At 28.4% G+C, this 25,065-nt stretch overlaps 1 protein-coding gene across 3 annotated transcripts in view; it reads left to right on the top strand.

The window, feature by feature from the left end:
* LOC107439823 (NPC intracellular cholesterol transporter 1) overlaps positions 1-25,065 on the top strand; it is a 74,180-nt gene that overhangs the window by 10,399 nt on the left and 38,716 nt on the right. The window contains exons 2-6 of one of the 3 annotated variants that reach the window (XM_016052540.3): positions 12,660-12,804; positions 14,636-14,870; positions 16,810-17,055; positions 17,740-17,972; positions 22,805-22,942. In XM_016052540.3, coding sequence (XP_015908026.1) covers positions 12,660-12,804; positions 14,636-14,870; positions 16,810-17,055; positions 17,740-17,972; positions 22,805-22,942 — 997 coding nt within the window. Of the gene's footprint in view, positions 1-12,659; positions 12,805-14,635; positions 14,871-16,809; positions 17,056-17,739; positions 17,973-22,801; positions 22,943-25,065 lie in introns of all 3 variants that reach the window. The other 2 variants (XM_016052538.3, XM_016052541.3) reach the window with 2 other exon arrangements.

Raw genomic sequence — 25,065 nt, 5'->3', positions numbered from 1 at the left:
CATTTTTTTTTTTTTTTTTTTTTTTTTTTTTTTTTTTTTTTTTTTTTTTTTNGGTATCAGTGTAGATGTGGATCCTAAAAAAAAATATGGCTTTTTCAAAAAAAAAAAAAATTAACGAAAGAAAGAAAATAAAAGCACTGCCATATGATTTTTTTATTTTTTGTTTTTAAATAAGATTTGTTGAATTTCTGTAGCAAGAATGTGAATAATGAAAATAACATTGAAAAAAAAAAGGTTCCCGATCCAGCGTCTTGCATAAAAATTGGACCTTAAGGTCAAACATTTATCCTGCAACATTTCCCCCCCCCTTCACTATGAATTAAATTGACTTTTAAAAAAATAGTTGAGACTTACACTTTTTTGTAATAGTTTTGCGGTTCAATTACCTATTGCATTCTTACTATATATGCACCTGATTTTCTCCTTAGAAAAATGATAAAAGAAATTGTTTTCCGAAAGTCTTGAAAATACTGAATGCATCTTGTCTCTCTCAATGCTAACTTTTGTCTTTCACGTGTAAGTGTTGTAAATTAAAGTGGCGACTACCTGAATTTCAATGTCACTCAAAATGTAGAGTTATGAACCCGTGTCCTTTGAAACATATTCCTTTCTTCTTATCTTATTTATTTTACTTTTATAAAGTCTTTGTTTATGCTCGTACAGAACGGTATTTAAGATAGATCAGGGGTTTTCAATGTCTTGCTGCAGGGCCGGACTGGAAGCATGGGGCTCAAAGGGACACTTAAACTCGAGGGTCTTGAATAAAATTTCGATTTTAAGGAACTGTTATTTTAATTTCTTTATTCAGTTACTTAATTAACAAAATATATTAGAAATTTTAAATTTTCTTTAGCAAGTTAAATATTTTATGTTTCTCGTTTTTTACCGTTTCGTTATGGCAGTCCGCTCCGCTGAAGTGATTCTGTGCATGTTGGCAAGTTGATGTTCGGATTTTCTTATTTAAATGTTATATAACAATATATTTGGAGATTTCGCAAGCATTATATAAATAAAAATGCAATTTAGGATGATTCAAAAAAATTCTTAATAAATTCGGTATAATAATTTAATCAAAAAAAAGGCAGACTAACTACTGCGCTGTGTGTATGAGCACCAGCTAAATACGGAGCTCGTACACACAGTATCGCTTGGATGTAGACTAATTACGGCGCTCGTACACACTGAGTATCGCTTGGATGCAGACTAATTACGGCGCTCGTACACACAGAGTATCGCTTGCATGCAGACTAATTACGGCGTTCGTACACACAGAGTATCGCTTGGATGCAGACTAATTACGGCGGTCGTAACGGTAGGGTTGTAGACTTTCTTTTTTAATTCACATAGTGAATGTTCTATTCAAGAAAATAGAATTTATTGCAACTAATTATAGAATAAACATTGTTAGTTCGTTGCAGCGTTATCTGTAAAATATAAGATTTACCGGAAAATTCTGTCTGCGAAAGAACACACCTTAATATTCAAGAATGCAAAGTGTACTTTTGTTTTTTATTTAAAAAAAAAAGGTGGTAGGACATTTACCCTTACATGTGTATATCAGATGTACTGCTTAGTTCTGTCGGATATTTTTGTTACAAGTATGCTCATGCTCTTTTGTTCCATGTATGCTGTGTCTCTTTATGTTAGAACATTACCATTGAGTTAAAGAGTAAATGCTCTATAACTTTCTTATATTAAAGAACCTTTTGCAATACTGTAAAAGGAGGCCAATTTTTTCACGGACAGATCTTTGCGGTAGATTTAATATGTAACTGGAAACATGTGTTTAGCTTTCTATATTTCATAAATATTAAGTTCAATTGTCGATTTGCTGTGAGCTATTTTAGAACTTAGTGACCGGAATTGGTCAAAAAACTAATATCTGTTACGAGACATTATTGCTTGTTCGTGAAGAATTTTTTTTCTCTCAAAAAACATCAAAATAAAATTTTATTCCTATTCATCATAGATGCGAAACAATAAGTATTTTTTTTAACAAAAACGCTTAGACGCAAATTATTAACTCAATGAAGCTTTAGAAGAATTAGGAATCGGTGGCCTAAACCAGTAATCCCTTAATTTTTTAAACTAAGCGTCATCCTGACTTCTTACATGAAGTCTCAAATGCTAAAACTTGGCTTGCAAATATGTAATTTGAAGAAATCACTCCATACACCTTACACCCCTCCTCATCTTAAGATATTTTAGAAAAACTGTTCATTTTTTCCAGTTAGGGAATAGTTTTAAAAATTTCACTGTTTTAAAAGATAAATAAGTCTTTTAAAATTTTAGGAGGCGTTGTGAAAAAAAAGAAAGAAAGAAGAAAAAAAACGTTTTCGATTAACTTCAAATTATGTAAAATAAATTGTGCTACAAGAAAAAGAATCCTTCGTTCAGAGTCGTGACAGCTCAGGGAATTCGAGTTCGCCTTTCAAAGAGGTGAACCGGGTTCGAATCTCAGCAATGGCTGGTCGATACGAATTCCGCATTCGGCTCGCACCAACCTCATTGCTGACGTAAAATATCCTCAATGGTAGACGGATAATGGGCTAGAGACCCCTTGTCTTCAGGCTAACAGTGCGAGATTTTCCTCTCCATGTTACATAAATGCAAGTCAGTTCTATCAAAAAGTCTACTACGAAGACAAATTTCCTTCAATACTTGATCCAGGAGTTCCCTTGTCTTCTGGATTGTGTTCAAAATTACAAGGCTAGGGAGTTGAACATTAGTATGTATTCGTAAACCTAAAATTACATCGACTGCTCAACGACGGTTATAAAGTAAAATCCTTCGCTCAATCACTAGCTAATTCTATCTATAAGAAGTTTGCAGTTTCAATTCGATGGGTGCTTCAGTTTTTTATATTCCCGCGGTCTACAAAAATAGAGTTTTGAGAAACTTTTGTTCTATTTTCGCTCCAGTTGGTAAATCCCTTATACAAGGAATTTCCAAACGTTCTCATCTCCGAGAGTCGCACTCCTAATCACTTAAAGCGTAGGGAAAGTATTTTTGACATGATGTAGTATTAAATAAAAATAAATTTTTTCGAAGTTGAGTTTTTTAAAATTTCAAAACCTTTGTCACCTTTTAATAGACCTTATAGGAGATTTGAAATCAGAGACATTTAATCACAGTGAGAAACAAGAGTTGATTAAATTTTTTTATTAAGTCAATTTGAACGTGTATATCGGAGCATAAAATACAATACTTTCCTTTCGTATTATTTTGGATGTTTTTTTATTAAGAAATTTAATTTCTACATTATGAAGTTTATCATTTTTCAACTTCATATTTATTAGGAAAGATAATACCGAACAAATGATGACATAATATAATTAAAATTTACTTAAAAAAATAAGGCTTAGTTAGTTATATTATATCCAGTTGTGCGAACTAACGCGCTCAGTCAAGTAACGGGACTACTGTAGTCGTTCCTTTTTTCGTAGTTTATCTCTTTGACGTAGAATATTTATTAAACATACTTTTTTCCTGATTTTGTATTTATTTAGGTCAAGATAAGTGAGAAATATTATCTTTAGCATTTTCATAATTTATGGTTATGAAATACAACATAAAACACAAATGTCTTTTTCTGCGTTAAAGGTATAATCTTCCTAACACGGCTCACTCCCAAGCAATAATACCTCAAATGTGCACTTATTTAAATAAGAGCGAAACAATTATTCATCACTGAATACAAAATCTATTGAAAAATATTTGAATATGAATGGAAGGAAACTTTTTTTTTTCGAACTTTTTTTTCTGGATTTCATATTTTAATGCTAATATAATCAGGGTTGGGTTTTTGCCGTCAAAAACTGGTTTTTGACATGACAGTGGTAAAAACCGTGTTTTTACCGGTAAAAACCGTCAAAAACCTACCGTTTTCTTTAATTTATGGCATATAGCGGACAATATATTATTTTCACATAATTGACTTTATACTGTAAATAATTGCTATTGATTTTGTAACTATATACATGTATTCTTATAGAAGGATATACATTCATATAGAAATATTGTAATATACTTATCGAAAATAGCGATTCTTACTTTTATCATTATAGCTTGATTTGCAAAGGATTCAAAATTTTGAGCTTCCTAATTGTTAGAAATAAGCAAACAAAAAAGCTTGGAACTATTAATAAATTCAAGAACTAAAAAGAAGAATTTAAAATTTGGCATTTCTTAAATATTAGAAATAAGCTAAACAAAACTTGTAACTACTAACAAACTCTAAGTCAAGAATGACTTGACATTCTTCAGTAATGTAATATGCCAAACAAAATGATGCTTGGAAATGTTGAAAATTTTGTTTAGTATCCTAATATTTTACACTTCAAATCAGGGTTGGCAAGATTTTGCCACAGGTGGAAAAAACCATGGTAAATACCGGTAAAAACCGTCCTGGCAAAAATAGGTTTTTGCCCAGCAAATTGGCAAAAAGTGGCAAAAACCTATATTTTCCAAGATGAGAGGACAAAAAATCATTTCTGATACAAAATTATTCCTAAAATTGAAATATATACTATAAATATAAATAATTACAAAAAAATTAACAAAATTATTATTCCATAATTAAATGATAATGTAATAATATATCATTTTAGTAGTTTAAAACATTATTGATTGGAAAATTTGTGATAATTCTTTTTTTTTCCAGTGAAATGAACTTATTTTAAATTAATATAACTATAATTTAAAGCATAAAATATCTATCAATATGTGTAGTTAATTATTGTACAAATAATAATTTTTTATAATAAATAATAATATTATACAAATAATAATATTTATTTATTTGTAAAAAAACATTTATTTTAGGATTCTAAAATGAAAAGAGATCACAAACTTTCAATCTTTTAAAAATTATTACCATTATATTAATTATTAATATGTTGAAAAAAAATTTTTCATGTAATGTATCAAAATTATTATTCCTTATGATTGATTTAAATTTGTTTCAAGTATTTTGTAATAATATTTAATCAGCAATTTAGATATTTTGGTTTTTTCCGGTTTTTACCAGTTTTTGCCGGTTTTTACCAGGTTTTTGCCACTGTCCTGGCAAAAACCCCTTTTTGCCGGCAAAAACTCCAACCCTGCTTCAAGATTGTTTTGATATAATCATGTTGGGAAAATGCAAGAATCTGTTCTTAAATATCTTTTAACAACTTTTTTTCTAACTTTAGTGCCCAAAAATGAATTAATTATAAGCAGTTAAAAACTCAAATGAAAATACAGTTTTACCAAAACTATGGGTTTTTGACATGACGGTAAAAACCATGGTATAAACCGGTAAAAACCGTCATGTGTCAAAAACTTGCCAACCTTGAATATAATTCCAACAATTTAACAGATTTTAACTATTAGACTGTTTTTTGTAATTAAAAAATACCAAAATAAATTATTAGCTATTCGTTCTTAACATATTCGTACTCTCAAATGCTAACATTGAGGGTAAATTGTATCCTGGAGGAAAATTAGTCTCAATTAATTAAATAGTGACTACATTTGGGGAAAAAAATAGTTAAAAATGCAGTTGATTACAAAAAAAAAGCGGTTTTTCTGACCACTAATGACAACCAAGACATCCATCCGCGTTAGGAATCAAAATGGAGTCTTCCATAAAATTTCAAAACTTACTTTATCCATCAGCTTTTAATCTTACTAATATCGGTCTCGCTTTTATCAAAAAATTCCTTTCATGTTTTTTATATAGTGTTTTTTTTGTACAATGTTTTTTATTTTTGCATATTTTGATCGGATGCAATGCACAATCAACAGGGCCTGATTATCACCTAGGCCCAATAGGCACGGCCTAGAGCCCACACTTTCTGGAGGGCCTCAAAAATTGGTAAAAAGTCCACAAAATTATTTTTTTTTTAAATTTCAAATTTTCTTTATATTGTGATAAACCAAACTCGTGGAAACATTGCTGTTAGCAAATTCTAAAGTACAGCTGAATTTTAATTGGTGCAATTTTTACTCCATCGGTTTAAAAATAATCTTAAATTGTCTGCTTTCAAAATTTTTTAGAATGTTTCTCTTGAATCATGCAGTTCAATAGATTCTTTTTATTGTTAGGACTACTCTTCAGAAATTTAATTTCAAATTATTTTGTTAGGGGCCCGGAAAATTTCGTGGGCCTTGGGCCTGAATTTGTCTTGATCGATCCCTGACAATCGAGATTATTTCCTTTTCTTAAAAAGTATAAGTTGAAAGAAACTTATTAAATCATTAACCTAATAGGTGAAATCAACTTTCGCGCAGCTCGAAATGGCGTTTTATACGACGACGTTTTTCAATTCCAACTCGCTGGCTCAATAAATTTGATTTTGAAGTTTTTGTTAAAAATTAAACAGCGTGCATATTGCGATTGTAGCTGGTTGTTATGTTTATTCTTTAAGTGGTGAATTTTGTTAACAAAATTTTAAAAAAAAATTCAAATCCTTCATAATAAAGAACACTGTTAGAATTTTTAGTATGCTTGATGAAAATTAATTCTAGTGGAATCTACTTAAGGAAGGAACCTTTGTTTACAAAGCCTAGCAGAATCGCTGCTCGACCTTAATTTCGCTTAATTAAAAAAACAAAAATACTATGAAGACTTGTAAAATTAAATATAAACTTGTGTATAATAAGTGTGCACAACCTTTTTTTTTTTTATATAATTGCTGGGGAAGCGTGTTTCAAATTTTAGATTTGCTTATTTTTGGTGATTTTAGACTACATGTTTCATTGTCATCGAAAATTAACAATATGTTTAAATTTTGTATGCTTACTATTCACATCAGACGGAGAAAAATTTCGATGTTTTGCTATTCTATGGCAATGACTCTCTCCGCTGCTCAGATCCCAGCTTTATTGAACTCTTTTGGTTGGGAAGTTCTGGACCAGCCCTTGGACCTTTTGCTGAGTGATTTTTCATCTTTTTCTATATTTCAAACATTTTGGTGGCAATCACTACAACAATGACGGATACGTGAAAATGGCCGTGACCGCTTGGTTAACGGAGCAGGCGGCAAGTTTGTATGAAGAGGGTATTCTAAATCTAGGTTTAAGTGTTTAAGCAAACTTGTAAACTATGCTGGAAAAAAAAAAGAGAAACTTATGTAGAATTTGAAAATAAATTTGCTTCTTGAATTTTTTTTAAATTTTTTATTTTTAAACGGTCTTTACTTGAAAATCAGCCCTCGTAATAATAAATAATTAATAATAATAAAAAAAAATATTTCAAAGGATCATTTATTAATATTTTTAAATATTTTTGTTTGTCATAAGTTCAATACTGTAAAATAAGGGTTAGTATCTATTTTACGTTCCAGGTGCTTATAGCAAAGTTCGTATGTGTCTTGATTTTACATGATAAAAAGATTATGTCTTGATTTTTAGTTTTTTTTGTCTCGATATTACTTACTGACTTTTGTGTCTATTCAAAACAACACATTTTCTACGATTACAATACGGATTTTAAAATTGATTTGTAGAATTTGGTTTTTCGTTCAAACATCTTTTTACCACGTTTATATAAACTTGCCTTCGTGTATGTCTGTCCGGGTGGAATTTTGTAATCAATTTTAAACTAACTTCCCGACTAGCTACAAACTTCAAATTTGGTACATAGTTCAGAATTGGATGACAATGCATGAAAATGAAGAGAAAAAAGACATGCAAAGTAAAATAAAATTAAAATTTAAAAAAAAATTATTTTCGAGATTGTCTTTTGTTGTCGATTCCATTATTTCAAATTAGTATTACATGTCAGGTGAAAAGATTTTTACTGTCGGAGTATTTTTATTGGCTGAAAAATCACGTGGTAGGATCCAGTTTTTCCTCATTCATTTAATTTAACGCCAGTAAAAATCGCAGAATTCTACAGTTTCAAACATAGGAACCGTTCACTAATTGTATTGATGGTTCGTGCTTGTAGCCTTACCCGCAGCATTCATTGTTTCAAATTTTTTGGGTATGAAGCCATTTCTTGAAAAAGAAACTCAGTAAACAATTTTACATTATCGAATTTTAATGGAAAATGAGTTCAGGGGATCATTTTTTCTTACTTTCAACAAATGCAGTAACCAATCTTATAGGGTGGAGTTGCGTAGTTTTACAATTATTGATTGGTCTCTTTCATTTAATTTTAAATGGGAATTCTCATATGGTAAGAGCAGTGGCCTGATTTTAATATATGTTCGGGGCGGGGTATCTCCTTCTGACGTAAACATATATGTGTGTGAGTGCAAATGTTTAATGCGTTGAAATTTTTGGTAAATATTTTTGTTTTTGTACAATTGACATTATAAGAATCATCCAAATCGGTTTCCATCAGTTTAAACTGTAATAAGACTTAATTCTAAAAAACTGACAAAAGCGTAGTTTTAAATTTCTCTCTCAAAATCACAAATCGCCGTTTTTTATTGCTTTAAATTTTGAGGAAAATTTCATAGAATTTCTCAAAATTTTCAAGTTATATTTCTCCTTATCTAATAATGCGACCTCTGTATTTTCCACCTGCCAAGTTATGATATCGTTTTAAATTTAAAAAAAAAAAAAAAAAAAGCGAAAATTAAAAATTTAACCTAAAATCCAAGACAAGGGTCAAGAACTCATGAAGAAATTATCAATCAACCGTCCTATAAAGCATTTTGTAAAAGGTCCTGTTTTTGTAAAATTGTGAAAAAACTACTCATAATTTGTGAATATAAAATAAGCTTTAAGTCACATTCTTTCAACTAGGGTCCTGCTTTTGTGAATTTGTGCAAACAGGGTCCTGTTATTGCAAAAATTGCTAAAAACCTTTTCAAGAAGTTTTTAAATTGTGAATAGATACAAGATTAAGCTCAACAATTCATATTCACAACGATTCATATTCACTGTACATTTTTTCAATGTCTGCCGTGACAGCATACTGATGTTTACGAAAAAAAGCGTAATCGAAAAAGCTTTAAAGAAAAGACTTAAGAAAACTACATTTTTTCAATGTCTGCGGTGAAAGCATACGGATGTTTACGAAAACTAAGCTCTTGCTGTGGAATTTTTCCTTTCAAAAGAATATCATTCAACGATAAGCCCGATATAGTAAGAGTTGATGCGTTAAAAACTACGCGGAGCTTTGTAGAATTTTTGCCTGGGCGGTAAACTCTATGTTGAGGCAAATAGTAACAATTACTAGCCTCTCTCATTAGATTCTGAAACTACTTCTATGTGATTTAGATCTTTATATTCTTTTAAAAAAATCAATATAAAGTGGCTACAGGTTCGATTATCGCGTTAATCTATTCCAAAGTTGAGTTAGTCTTTTTTCTGCTAAAACTCTATTCATTGTTTAAAAGTACGACATAACGACCGTCTAAATCTCTATAATTAGTATTTTTGAAATGTTCGTCACAAAATTCTTCTTCATTACTGAGAGAAGTAAAGATATCAATATTCTCGATTTCCCAAAAATTTTCCAAATTTTTCTCCATTTTATCGTCGTTTGTAATTAAACCGCAATGTTGTATAGTGGACGGCATTCCTACTACCCCATTTACAATGTATCCCAGAGCCGTCTCTTGGAATAAAAGTTTTTCTGAGCTGCAAAAACATTCGGAACCTAATAATATGTCAATTTTTCCAGGTTTCATAAAGTTAATGTCTTCCAAAGAAATATGGGAAGGTATTTTTAGTCCCTTACCATTTATATGCGTTGTTGGTGTCAAATCTGTAATTTTTGGAACAAAAAATAAATTCCAACTCCGAACAGAAATTCCCTTCCTTATTCGAAATTGTGGAAAAAATCTTATTATTTAATGTGATTAATGTTCCATTTATATCAGAAACTGGAGTTAATGTTTTTCTTTCTTTGAGACCTTATTTTTTTGCAACGTCAGATGTTACAAAATTTGCCATAGAGCAAACATCTATAAAAGCTTGTGCTTCAATAAAATTATCTGTATTTCGAATCTTTAAAGTAGCCGTAGATAAAACAACAGTTTTATTTGCAGATGCCAAGTAATTAAGCGAGATAATTTCCTTTACATGTGCCGATGACTCTTTATTTCTCGAAAAGTTCCAATTCAGATTCACTTAGAGAAAGATAATTAATTTTATTGGGATTAGCGACGTCAGTTAACTCAAAAGTTTCTGGAACAAAGGAATGATGTTTTTTTATGGCACGTGGAGCATAGATATTTCGATCTGTATTCGCTTAACAAATAATTCCCATTAAGACATTTTAAACATAGCTTTTTTTCTTTGGCGATATTATATCTTTCATTAAAGTTCATTTTAAGAAAGGAATTACATTTATAAAGTTGGAGTTGTAAATTACAAATATCACAAGGTAATGATGTATGAATATGTGAATGAGTTTTTTTGTTTTTGATTGCGTATGATGAAATATCGTTTGAATTCAGCATAAAGTGTTTGGGTTTATGAATGTTACTTGTTTTATTTTGCAAAGACTGCCCCTTGTAAATTTTCCAAAAATTGACATAGTTTTTTTAAGAATTAAATTATCCCAATCGGGGTAATTCAGAAGTCGTTAAGGACATTTCGAAGAGTTTTCGAGACTCCATATCAATTTTTTGAAGAACAATGTTTATAAAAATAATAGAACTTGATTGTTCTAATTGTAATTCTAGCTCTTATATTTTTGATCTAATAAGTTGCGTAATTCAAAAGCAGATTCATGATTTATTTTTTCGGGATTTAAAATTGAATTTATGTGACAGTTGACAAGCAATCGTTTATGACCATACTGTTCTTCAAGTGCTTTAAAAAGTGATTTAAACGTGTTTTCTGTTGTTTGAATCTGTTTTGCATTGCCAATCACGGCAGATAGCAAATAAAATAATTTATGCTATTCATCTAGTTGTGAGTTGGATGAAATCAACTAATTGAATTGCGATTTAAAATTATGCCAAACTTCCATATTACCAGAAATTTGGGAAGAGGCAGGGGTCTGTCCAGACATTTTGTGAAAGGTCCGTTTTTCGTGAAATTGTGAAAAAATTACTCACATTCTTTCAACCAAGGTCCGCTTTTACGAATTTGTGAAAATAGGGTCCGGTTATTGCAAAAAACTTTTTCAAGGAGTTTTTAAATGGCAAAGACATACAAGATTATGCTCCGGACTGTAAAATTATAATAAATAAAAAAAAATTTCAAAAATAAACAGCAATTGCTGCTTCTAAATTAGAGATGCAACCTACAAATATTTGGTATTTAGCCTATACGCAGAACGCAGAATATTCATTTCCGACGAATAATGGAAGAATCGTCTGCCGAAGACAAAACTTAATTCGTTTACATCCATCTTTCTTGTTTTCCCCCCTGGGAAGGGTTTATTCGATTAACAAAACAATAATGAAGATAAACAAATTTTTTAAGGGTCCGATTAAAAGAAAAATCATTTTGTAAAGGGTCCGTTTTTAAGTTAAAATATTTTGTGAAGGGTCCGTTTTTATGAAAAGATATTTTGTGAAGGGTCCGTTAACGGACCCAAATTTCTTCTAAACAGACCCCTGGAAGAGGTATATGAAGCAGTTTGATTTTTATAATATCAACAATTTTAGACTTGTTTTCATAATTTTCAACAACAGTGTTCTTTATAGGATTTAGAAAGAATTTTAATTTTTTAAAGTTTACCTCTAATCCTTTTTCAATTGTTGATAATATATCATAAATTTCTTGAAGCTCGTTATCTTGTACAATGTGATAATAGTCCACACGTAATTCTTCTAATTAAACTTTTATTATTTCAAGAGCGTTTACTTTCGATTCTAGTAAAATCTTATTTTCGATATTCTCACTTTTTATAAATTCGATTTGTTTTGTGATTTTAGTTAGGATACTTCCACGTTTCCGATTAATTATTTTGGTATCTGCCATCTTCAAGAAACAAGGAAAGTTATTTACAAAAATACGTATGCATAAAAACTACAATTAACCTGTTCAGTTAGTTTAAATTTGAGCAGCTAAAGCATTTTTAATTCCACTGCTGTGGTAGCCATTACTTATGTAAATCAAAATTCATTTTCGGTCAGATAAGACCAAAAATTGTTTTGTGAATGCATAGTTGGCTGGTTACTAAAAATTGGAATAAGTGTAAATGATACTAAGACTTAAACAAAAAATATTAAAACTGCTCTAGTTTTTGATGTTTTTAAAGTCTGCAAATATGACAATTTTAAATGAGGGAATGACTCATTATACTTCTTCTAAATAAGCAATTTCAGAAGACTTATTTTAAATTAAAAAATCACCATTATAAGTTAATTTTTATGACTTTAATGTTGCTGAACAGATGACCAAATTATACCTAGTGTTAAACGAGAGCATCATATGCCTGATGATTTTATTATTATTTTTTCTTCTTTTTTTTAATATATTACTCCTATAATTAGAATTAAATGAATGACATATATTCTCATTTAAAATAAAATTCCAGTGTAAATAAATTTTTTCTGTAAATTTTGTTTCTGATTGTCATTCTCGAGATCTCATATGTTATGAAAAGTGTTGATAAAATTAGTAATGATTTTTATCTTTAAATGTTTATTCTTTTAATTTCATGATATTTTCCTCTTGTTTTGGTGTTTGAATTAATTTTCTAAAGTGAAATTTTTAAAGTTTAAATTTTATATTTATTCCCTATCTTGTTTGGTTTTCAGGTACAATCAGACTGTGTTATGAATGACTTTTGTGGTGAAAATGATTTCGGTGATGCAACTTGTTCCTATAATGGAACAGCTAAATTATTAGATGATGAAGAATCTTTAGAAATTTTAAAAGAAATTTGTCCAGAAATGTTACGGGGTATGTGTATACTTGTATTGCTTTGCAAATCTTTATGATGCTTTAATTTAATAACTGTTGTCACAATTATCACGACTGAGAATTCCAAGAAAAAGTAATTAAAAAAATAATAATAAAGCTTTTTATTTTTTTGATCTAGCTATTTTTCAGAGTCAGTTAAATATCCGAGATTTTACTATGACCTATCAACATTAATCTTACTTTAATTTTTTTCTTTTTGTTTTCCTGGGAAAAATACATAAAAATTTTGTGGTTGTAAAAATCTAGAAATAAAACAGTTTTGGTGCCAGCATTTTCTCTTTTCCAAGGTATTTACAGTTTTGAGTTATGTAATGCTGTATTCATTTCAACAAACTAAAATTTGTCTTTTAAATAAACTGCAATCAGCTAAAAATCACCAAATTTTTTTTTCCATTCCAATTATGATATTAATTACCAGTCAATGTTTTTTTATTTTTTATTTCTCATTGTATTATAAAATTTCCTTATACCAGGGTCAAAAACAAGATTACCATACCTCTATGCACCTTTGGGTGCATATGGCATTGTGCACCTCTTTGCACCTTCAGGTTTATTCTATAATCTACATGTGGCTAAGATTTTTGTTATTTTAAAATTGTTTGAAACATTAAAAAAAAAATTGGATTAAATATATTTATGATTTGACTTTCATTTTCTTACACTGAATCTCTATTTAGTCTAAATTAAAACAGCTTAGAGGGTGCTTTTCATCTAGCAAGAAAAAATGTATATAATTCTTTAGTTTTTGCTGAGAAAGCAAGATTATATTTTTTAAGTCAACCAATTTTTAAATTTTTTACTTTGGAAGCTATTGCTTAATTTTATTGCATGTGCACTAAAAGCAGTTTGTCTAAACATTAGAGCTGAGCTCCGGCTCATTTTAAGAGGTCTGAGACTAAAAACTTTTAATCTGTATTCTAATACCGTTAGTAGGTCTTTATGTCCAAGTCCCATCTGAGATTTAAATGTTTCATATAAAAGTCAGAATTCTAAAAAGATATAAGGCTAAAATTCGGAGAATAAATATAATAATGATAAAATTCAGAATAATGATAAAATAAAGGATAATAATAGAAGTAATAGAAAATAGAGAATAATAGGAAATAATGGAGAATAGAAAATAATCAAAAATAGAGAATAATAATGAAATTCAGAATATATAAGATACATTGCCTATTTTCAGATCATGGCATTTAATACTTCTATATTATTTATGTTTTACAATTTTGCTTAACAAATGAGAAAAGCAAACTTTTATTATCTCGTTAGTTTAAAATAGAAAGTAGTAAATATATGAAAACTCAATTATAAGTCCAGGCATTAAAGTTTTTTTATAGCTAACTAACCCATCTTGTTTCTATTGAACTTGTGAAATATTATTTTATTATTTTCAGAAAATATTAATTTACTTTTACGCAACATGATTCAAACTGCTTGTACTGTATAAGAATATAATATACTTTTAACATAAACCAAATTTTAACTTTAGTTAAAACAATTACATTGTCTTGTGTGAAAGGACCTGAAGCAATAGTGTTCAGGAGTTGTGTTTTCCTGGATCTGGAGTAATATAAATTTTCCCATGCTTTCGCGTTTTTTTTTTTTTGCTTTTTGAAAACTTTGTAGCTCCGCGTCTCTACTTATGGGTGTTCCTGGAATTCTTGTCTACTCTAAACTTGTAACAATAGTTTTAGAATTACTTCTTTTATAATCAGGCTAATTAATCTCAACTTTATATGATACATATATGTTAATGTGTTTTGTTAGACTTTCTTTGTGTGCTAAAAAAGTATATTTTCTTACTTTTCAGAAACAAATTATTTATGCTGCAGTCCAAGTCAAATTTCGCAACTTAAGAATAATTTAGAAATAGCAGCAACTCTAGGACTAAGTCGCTGCCCATCCTGTTTAGTTAATTTTAAGAAAAACTTCTGTCAGTTTGCCTGCTCCCCATCACAAAGTGAGTTTTTGAAGGTCGAAAGATATGGCAAAAGTGATGAAGATGATTTAGTCATTGAAAGCATCACCTATTACATGTCAAAAACGTAAGAATAGTTTAAACTAATTTTATTTTTCATGCCTACATTTCTTTTTATTTAACTTAAAAGTCAATGTTACAATGAGTCATTAAGATAATCAAGCCCATGTAATATGCAAGCTTTTGTTTGCCTTTAAAAAATTATTTATCATTAGAATAACTTTTAAATTTTTTGGCAGGCCTGTTCATTCTTTTATATTTGAGTAATTACATTTGAGTGATACAATCAAATATAAAATTTCATTAAAGTTGTTTTATATTATAATTCATGTGAAACTTACTGAAATGTACAGAACTATTTAAAAAGTTTTACTGATAATTTAATTGTTAACACTAGAAGTACCGCTGGGGTCATTTTGATTTTTTTTTTTTTTTTTTTTTTTTTTTTTTTTTTTTTTTTTTTTTTTGAATTTTTTACTTATATTACTTTTGAAGATACGTGTGAGTTTTCGAAGCTCATATTTTTTATTTTTCCTGAATTGTTTCAAAGTATACTGTATCAAAATTTCATGCCTTTCTGTTGATTACTAAAATAAATAATTACAGAAATACCTAAAATAGCCAAAAGGGATCATTTTGGCCCCTGTAAAAAGAACTTTTATTTTTAAAGTTTTATGACTGTTTTTGACACCAATTTCTGGTCAATGAGGGTCAAATTGAACCCAAATGGTGATTTTTAGCTAAGTTCAAAATCCGACTGTTCTAGTGTTAATCAGTTAAATATCTTTATTTGAATATTTGTGGAAATGTTTGTGTGTGTTATTAAAAACATGCACATAAAATAAAATGTGCCATTTTTTTATCCTGTAGATTCTCGATTCACCTGGATGCTTCTGAAATGAAGTTAATAAAGAAATATTTTTTAAAAAAAAATCACATTTATGCAAATTTTAATGAACCTTTTTCAAAAAATTCTAGAATATGTAAAATTGTTATGTGATTAGACTTTAATAATTTAATTAAAGTTTCAATGTTATACAAGGATTCAAGTAACTCTCTGTTTATTCAAACATAAAACCATAACTTAATCTAAATCTTCATAACCATAATCCTATTCCTGCTAATTGAGAGTAAACTGAATTACTTAAAATTCCATAAGAAAATTGGGTCTGACTTAAACAGATATGTTTAACTCAGACAAGATTAAACTTAGAATGTTATTTTTACAAGATTTTCTGCTCTATTTGGATGTTAACTACTGAGTAAAAATTGTCATATTGCACTGATATTGTAATAGCTTCACATAATTTATAAACAAAATTAGGTTTTCTATTTTTATGCACATTTTTTTATTTCAGTTAGATTTTTCTTACTCCAAGCAAGAAAGGCAAAACATTTTTTTAAAAAATGAGTAAAGGGAATTAAAACTAATGAGTAAGAGGTAAAATTGTATAGCTTTGAAATTAGTTTTATGGAAGACTGCTCTGAATAACATGTTAAAGGCCCCTATTAATCGGAAGTGAGTGTTTTGAGATTATGGGGCATGTTTTAATATCACTGTTCATAGTTTTTAATGTATATCACATTAACTACACCTTATAAAAAAAAAATTTTTTCCATGCTCACTATAAGTTACTGGAAATCAGGAATCAGAATTCTTAAAACAATTCTATTTGTTTTAGGAAGGGAGAAATTAATACTGGAGTTTTAAAAAAAATTAATTATTTAGGAATTGTGATTTTTGAAATCAAAGTAAAGTTTTTATATTCAAATTTGTCTAATGTCAATCTTAGATGGAAAATATTGCTGTAAATTTAAACTTAGTTGATATTTATGGACGTTTTGTATTTTATTTCCCTTTATTCGTAATAAAATTGACTGAAATTCCCTATATGTGATAATTTATATAGTGTGCACTATGCAGTAATATGCATAGACCTTTTTCTTTCATAAAATCTATTAGAATTTTTTTATTAACTGTAAGTGTGGTTATTTTTTCTCTGTAGGTATGCCTATGGAATGTTTGGTAGCTGTCGAAATATTCAAGGTTTAACTCCAGGTTCAACAGTATTAGACTTGATGTGTGGTAGTCATGGAAGAGATTGTACTCCTGAGAGTTGGCTCGGTTTTATGGGTTCAACTCCTGATGACAATGGGTTCAGTCCTTTCCAAATCAATTATGTTCTTACAACAGAAAATCATGTAACAATTGATGGGAAAGTATTTACACCAATGAATGAATCCACTACCTCGTAAGTAATTCTATTATTATGTATTAAGTGTGTAGTGTTTTATATCGCTTAATTTTTTTTAAAACAAATTTTGTAGCTTTATTATTAGTTTTTTTTCTTCAAATTTTTTGATTATTATGTAATTAAAAATTTTTTTTTATTTTTGTTAATACAAAAATGAAACATTTCTTTCCATACTTAGAAAAATCTTCTGAACTATTTTGAATTGAACTTTGAAAATTGTGATTGAACTGCTCTTTACTGAATTGTAATTCTACATATAAATATTTATTTACTGTAACTCAGTAAATATCAAAATTTTATGAAGTCTGTTTTGCATACAACAATGAAAACTCTATGCTGTGGTCAATATTGTCATTATTAAATATGTATAACGACTTAAAACTAAGCATCTTGGCAGATGAGTAAAATGAGCTTGTTGTATATAGTAAGTTATCCAGCAATACTGCAATCTTACTCAAAATGTGTGAAATTTCCCCCCAAAAGATTTTGTAACTATGTCTAAAGCCTGTAAAAAAACTTTTTTTTTTAATAAAAAGGCAATGTGTTAAATTTTTCCCTATAATCCTGGCAGCGGGAGTATAAGACAAAAAAAATAATAATAATTTTCTTTCTTTATTTTTGAGTTTAAAAATATTGATCTTTATTTGAATATAATCTAATATTTGTTTAAACTTTCTGCAGATGTGCTGAGAGTCCATATCCTGGAGCTGAAACTTGTACTTGCTTAGATTGTGAAGAAGCTTGCCAACTTAACATGGCTTCTCCTAAACCATTGCCTGCTGAAGAGAAACCATTCATGTTGTTGCATCATGACGGAATTTCAGTTTTGTGCCTGATAGTTTTTTGTGTAGTTTCCGCGACCCTTCTTTTAGGGTTTTTCTATTTCAAAGTGCAGTCTAGAAAATCTTTGCGTTGTAAGTTCTACTTCATGGTAACTTATTTTGTTATTGTCTAATGCATTTCTATTGTATTTTCTTTATTAGAAGGTAAATTTTAGTTTTAATTTAGACTTCTTGTGAGAATGCTTGGTATGTGAAAATGAAAATGAATTTTTGAAAAAGATTTATGAATTAGTTTTAAGTCACAGATTCACAAAATATTTTTGAAAATTGCATGTATTATAAATAATAAATTAGATGCAGGATGAATCATTTTTCATCCATATATATATATATATAGTAGATCATTTTTGTAGAATGCAAGTATTTGTAGTGGAATTCTTCACCCAATAACATATGCATTTGATGTGTGTATTTAAAGCCAAATGAGAGCATTTTTAANTTTTTTTTTTTTTTTTTTAATATTTTTGTTTTCATGAAATTATTATAAGTGGAAATTTTAAACTTGTGTATTGAATGTTTTAAAAGCAATAATACAAATTTAAACTTAACTCTTTACTGTGAATCTCATCTTAATGAAGCACAATTGCTTTCCCTTGCATAAAATCAATTTGTGTGAAATTTTTGTGAAAATTCGTTAAATTAGTGAAGTAGTTAATGGGTGAAACAATAAACTGCGAAAATGCTGTTACTCTCTGATGTACTTTCATCAAAAAAATGTTTCGGAATCAACATCTTCTGTAACAAGAGACAAAATAAAAGCTCATTGCTAGCTAGTGGAGTTACCAGACAACAAATTTGGCAATGAAATAATTAACTATAAATACAATAATCCATTAAAAAAAATCATGATCAGTGATATGATGTATGTGAACAGAAACTCAAAAGTTGTCAGTGTGTAACAGCAATGTAACAGTAACAAAATAACATTATTGGCTTTTATGCACACAAGTATATTTATGTATCTAAACATTTGTACAGGACTTAATAGTAATCTTAAACAGAGTGTGTGGCATTTTTAAAAAGTGCTTAAACGTGCTTATTTTTGATTGATGTTTTTTACAAGCCCTTAAAGGTGCTTTTTTTATACGGAGTTTCTAAAAAGTGCTTAATTTTCTATCCTTTAAAATAAGATTTTTTTCGCTGTGTCGATTGTCGTTCTAAATTAGAAAAAATGCGTAATTTTCACAATTTTCTCTGCAATATTTATCAAAACCTAGTTATTTTATCGTGATTATGTAAAGTTTTTGAAAATGTTGTTGAATTTTATTGATTTTATTTTTATAAATTAAGAATTTTAAGCGATAGGAAAGAAAGATTTTTATTACTGTACAGATCTTAATGTTTTTTTTTTTTTTTTTGGAAAGTGATTAAAAATATTTTTTCAGTGCTTAAAAAGTATTTAAAAGGTGCTTATTTTTTGTTGAAAAATCTGGCTACGCACTCCGTTAAAGAAGAAATCGTAAATCGCAGACTATTTACTAATAAAATAAGTGTAAATGATTCTGTTAAACATTGCTGTATATGGCTTCTCCAGCAATTTAGATGCATACTAGAAAGAAGCAAAAAAAAATTATCTAAAGAGAAACCTCAACAGTAACAATTTGGTGTGTAATATGGTATATTTGTGCTTTTTCTTCATGACGATTCATCAAATGGTATTACTTATATTGGGTTAAACCAATTGTGCACACTGTTTCTCAAAGATTTCCCCACAGTTGAGAGAGATTTTTCTTTTTGTATAAATATTTTAATGATTATTTTCTTAGACTTTTTTTTTAATGGAATATGAGATTCCGGAGGCCTCAAACTCAAAATAAAAAGTTCAGCATCAATTAAAAAAATTTAAAAGTAAGTTTTGAAATTAACAGTTTAAAAATAACTGTTCTGATTATTAATTATACAGAATAACTTGTACTTATCTTTCTAACTTAGATGAGAAATAGCACTTATTTTAAATAAGTTCTGACTTAAGTTTAGTTATACCTTCAATCTGAAAAACTAAATGCCTTATAGGAATAATATTTGCAAAATTAGTTTAGCATGAATTATTTTTAATAATTTTATTTATTTTAAATCTAATATGATTGTATTAGTTTATATGCCATACATATGCTTATTTTTAAAAATTAATGTGCATAGTTTATTAAAACTGATTCAGATAATGTTTTAAAATCATTTGAATTAATTTATAATCTTCATTATAAATAGTATTTATATTTAAACTATAGTATGTTTTTACTAAACTATAATTTCTTGGTTAAATGTTAAACAGAAATCGTTCATGAGTGGAATTGTTTATTTTAGAATGTTTACTATTTTGTTTAGTATCATTTACTTTTATAATACTTTAAAAATACTTTTTTAAACTATTTAACTGTTTTATGTATCAATTACATAAAATCTAGTTCTATTTAATGTTTGACTCTGCTCTTAAAATAGTTGATAGCCTGCTCGCCAAATGTCTTAAGCATTTTTAATTCATAAATTTTGATTACTTGTAAATGTCAGTTCTATAAATTTATTCTTTAAAACCATTTTTTAGAAAAGTATTTTAATTTTGCATTTTAGGTTTCACAATGTATTTCTTTCTATTAAGTGTCAGATTAAATGTTTACTTCAACTGTTGCAGTTCTTGAAAAGAATTTGAGCATTGTTGCTCTTAATTCAAATAGGTTATTGACTCGGAATAAATCTTTTAAATTTTGGCTGAATGTGAGAGTGCAAGATACAGAAGTCTGTAATATTTTACCTATAACAGTGTAAATTGTAATAGTTTTTTTTGTAAAAAAGACAAATTTACTGCAGTGATTAATACACAATGCTTTATCTTGATATAATATTTAACTATATTTCACTGTATCCTTATTTAATTTCTTTTATCTAGAAACATGCTTTCAATTATCTTTTTCGAATACTTTTTTTTCTTATTTGTAGTTCTGCTGTGGGTAGTGTTTTCTTTTAGTAGTTGTAGTAGTTGTGGTTGCTTATTTAACCCTTTTCCTATGTTTGCTGTAGTGTTACACCTAAAAGTACTATCCTGTTTATTTTATTGCTGAATAATATGCATGGTTTCCTTATGTTTAACAATACTAATTATGGCTTTCAAAATTTGATTATCTTGGCTGTTGTAATTGATGTAATTACATAAATTTTTTATATATTTTGCTTTTAACTCTTTGTATGTACATTTCTGCTCAAATTTTTAATAACATTGATTATTTGCCATTAAAAAGAACACTGTCTAACAGTGGTTATGGGAAATGTTTTAAACACACACACACACAAAAAAAAAGAAAAGAAACAACGTTATCTTACTCTGAGCTGAAAAAAGTAATAACTTTAATATCAAGAATTTATTTCAATGTGAATGTAAATGAAAAAGTAATTAAGTTTTACATCTGATTTGCAAATCGACTACATCCTCAATATCTTAAATCCAAATCAAATTTTTAGAAAAATAGTGATAAAATTAGTACGGTTTAGATAAATTTTAAAAGCAAATAAACTTCTTGTAACAAAAGAATTTTGCTTGAATTCGTTGCTTTTAAAAATGTGTGTTCAATATTTTTGAAAAATAGCCGTAATAGTCTTATGAATATGTATAAAGATATTTTAATTTGTGGTAAAATTTATAGAAAAATTTAATTTGTTATTCAAAATCTGTAAAAAAATATATTATATTTTAACATTTGAAAGTCAATTGTGCTTTAGCAAAACAAAATATATTTGAAAATATGTCTCAAGTTTGACTTATGTTAGTAACAATAAAAACAAGGTCAACTTAGATTAATTTCAATAAGTAAAGAGCACCTCTATTGAATAAGGTCATAGCCTTGCATATGTTGCTAAAACTAAAAAGCTTTTAAAAATGCATAGGTTTTCCCTTGACTTTTAATGTTTTTAAATTATAGAATTACTTATAATTAGCCTTTAAACTTATTGACTGTTTTACCACCTAAGTACTTTTACTGTGAGAGAAAAAAAGTTGTGTAATTGGTGATTCAACTGTGATTTTAACTTCCTTAAAAATAAGAAGTGGATTTGGTTCCATTTTAACAATTTTATGATATTTGAGATCCTATTTGGTAATATTTTAGTTTGATAGCTGTAAAAAATAATTAGAAACTTTAACTTTGACAGAAATGAAAATAATTTTTTTTTATTGATAAGTGGATTTAAAATACCAAAGTTATAATTTCTTTTATAATTTTTGCAAAGTTTGGATCAGATTTTTAAAAATCTTTATTTTATACTGAAAATAATTACATAATTTGTAATATATTTATTTTAATCTTGTTTTCTCTCAATAATTGGTTTGGTTATTTTTTTAAATTCTTAAAATACTAAAATAAATTTTTTGGACGTAAAATTTCAACTATATATGCCAAAATGTAAGGATTTTACACATTTTTTAAAATGCATACAATACAATAAAATACATACAATAAAAGATTTTTACAAACATATGCACAACTTTTACAGAAGCAAAGAGGAAGAAAAGCGAAGTGAATTGTGATTAAAAATAGAGCAGCCAAGAGTGTGTTTTTAAAATTTTGTTAGCCATTGCAATTAACAATTTTTTATTGCTTTCCTTAGAATTTTACCTTCACCTATTGATTAACAAAAAAAAAATATGTGTAACCCGACACTGTGCATTCCTGCTTCTTAATGTCTAGCTGGGAATTGTTTTCTTGTTCATTAGTTTTATTGCATTTCTGTTATAAGCAAAGCTATTTCTGAGGTGAGAGTTGTCAATGCATGGAAACAGTTTTGAGCTCCTGCTTTTTTATGTGTCGACAGAGAAATATCTTTGATGGAAGAAAAGAAAAAAAGCAGTGTGTATTAAACACTGCAAATCATGTCAATGCTCAAAACTTTGATGTAACTAGAATTACCCCTAGCAGGTGATACAGATGTTAAGATGGAAAGAAAAGGATCTTCACATCGGCCTTTGATTCTATTGAAATCATGTTCTCCCTCTGCATCAGGGGTAGACTTAGGTTCTTTAGAGGAAGTGGAGCCTCTGCGTTCTAAACGGTCAAGTACGTCTCACTAACATTGCTGCTGTGAAATTACTTTTTGCACAAACTAATGCTCTCCATCTTTACTAATAACTAATTCAAAGATAACACTGTTCCTTTTAAAGTTTAAATATGTGATGCCCATTAATAATCCATAATTCAAAACTAACTCTTTTAACAGGTTGAGTGCCATTGTGGACAATGTTATATTCTTTGGTTGTGGTGATTAAAAAAAAAGAAAGAAAAAGACTTTGTGAAATAAACTCAAATTTGTTAGACAAGTAAAAGGCATATCTAGATATGACAAATGGGGAGAATCCACTATTTCTCATGCAATGTTCATTGTAGGCGTACAGCTTTAGCTGTGTCTTAACACTGTTGGCTTATGTTTTTATTATCTTTGCAATGATCTAATTTCCTTAATTCACATTTTGGCTGCATATCATGGTCTATGCGATGTCCCAAGTAGCGGAATTTGAGTAGTGAATCTGCTGCATTAATATTCATTAATCCAAATTTGTCTGCGACCACAGTGCATTCAGACAGATATAGCAGAATTTATGTGGTGAATCTGCTAAATACAAAGTAACTGAATTTAAGTAGTGAATCTGCTGAATATAAAGTAGTGAATCTGCTGTACTATTTTCATTAGTCCAAATTTGTCTGCGACCGCAGTGCAGTCAGGCATAGAGCAAAATTTAAGTAGTGAATCTGCTGCACTATTTTCATAAATCCAAGTTTATTTGCGACCACAATGCAGTCAGACACAGATTATTATTGTAAAAATTCAGCTTAATCCTACATACATGAAGCAAAATCTGCAAATATTACAAGAAAAAATAAAAAAAAAATAGCTGCTTAAAAATCATACATAAAAACTTTGAATTATTTAAACTTTAAGCTGAATTTAATACAATGATACTAAAAAATTTGAATAAATTCCTGTATAGTTACTCCTGTATTCGAGTAACAAGGAAAAATTTTTTTTTTACTTTTTGTTCTTGATGATTTTCTCCAAATTCAGTTTTCTAATTTTTATTCCAAAAAATTTTTGAGATGTTTTAAAAAGAAGTTTCAGCAACCATTCCACATTTGTTTGCTTTTTAAAAATAAAAATAATGAAAATTATCTCCAAATGCTGTAATAATCTGCAGTGCCCACTGCCATGCTGGAGTGTTTTCTCTACCGGGGTGATCTGATAATCATTGAAATTTCTAAGAATACAAATCAATATTTGACTTTAAAAATGGAGACCTGGTATAAGCCATTTACGGACCAATATGCTTAGCCTAAAAAGTTAGCATTTTTCCTAATACTGAAAAAAAATTATTTTGTAGAAAAAATAAGTGTGAAGTTTTTAAATATTTCCAAGATTTAAGCTTATAAAATATTTCCTTAACAGCCCATTGTAGGCCCTAGTAGTCATGAGAGTTGAGGTTCCTCAATTTTGTGATGGTGGAAATGTTGCCAGCATTGTGCACTATCTACTTTTAAGCGTAGGGTGTCTATCGATCTGAAAATGGTGGGCTTCAGCCTCCTCTAGGGGTACAAACACAGTACTTCACTATGTTCAGTGCCATGACTGTTTATATTTAAATGTCTTAGATTATTTTTTAAATAGATTTATAAATTCGTTGTATTTTTTTTTAAAAACCAATACTTGAGTCTTGAGTGATTGCCTTAAAAAGGACATTTACGATTTTTTCTTGGCACTCGACTTGTTAATTTACTAAAAACTTTTGCTAATGTTTTTTATTTTCACCTATTTACATTTTACATTCTTTGTTATTCTTTAAAGCATCAAGTGATGAAGAGCATTTGTTTATTGTTGGCTAATGTTTTATTACTTTTTAATTCCAAAACTAATACATCTTTCTATTGTCTATGGAAGTGGTCACTGGGATATGGATTGTACTACAACTACTGCCTAAATTGTCTAAAAAAATCGTAATTAACGCTTTTTTTTCATTATGATTTTTTTAAAAAATATACCATTAGTATTATTTGAGGTAATTAAAATTGAAAAACTAAAATGTTATTTGTTGTGTCCACTCTCATACTTCGCCCTGGCATAGATTAAATAAAAATTGGTTTCGATTAACCAGCCAGTTTTTTTTTTTTTTTTCTTTTGGGTTTTTGTATTG

The sequence above is a fragment of the Parasteatoda tepidariorum genome, chromosome 10, assembly GCF_043381705.1.
Source record: "Parasteatoda tepidariorum isolate YZ-2023 chromosome 10, CAS_Ptep_4.0, whole genome shotgun sequence".
NCBI lineage: Eukaryota > Metazoa > Arthropoda > Arachnida > Araneae > Theridiidae > Parasteatoda > Parasteatoda tepidariorum.
The sequence above is the reverse complement of the archived record's forward strand: the minus strand, read 5'-3'. Positions and strand labels throughout refer to the sequence as shown.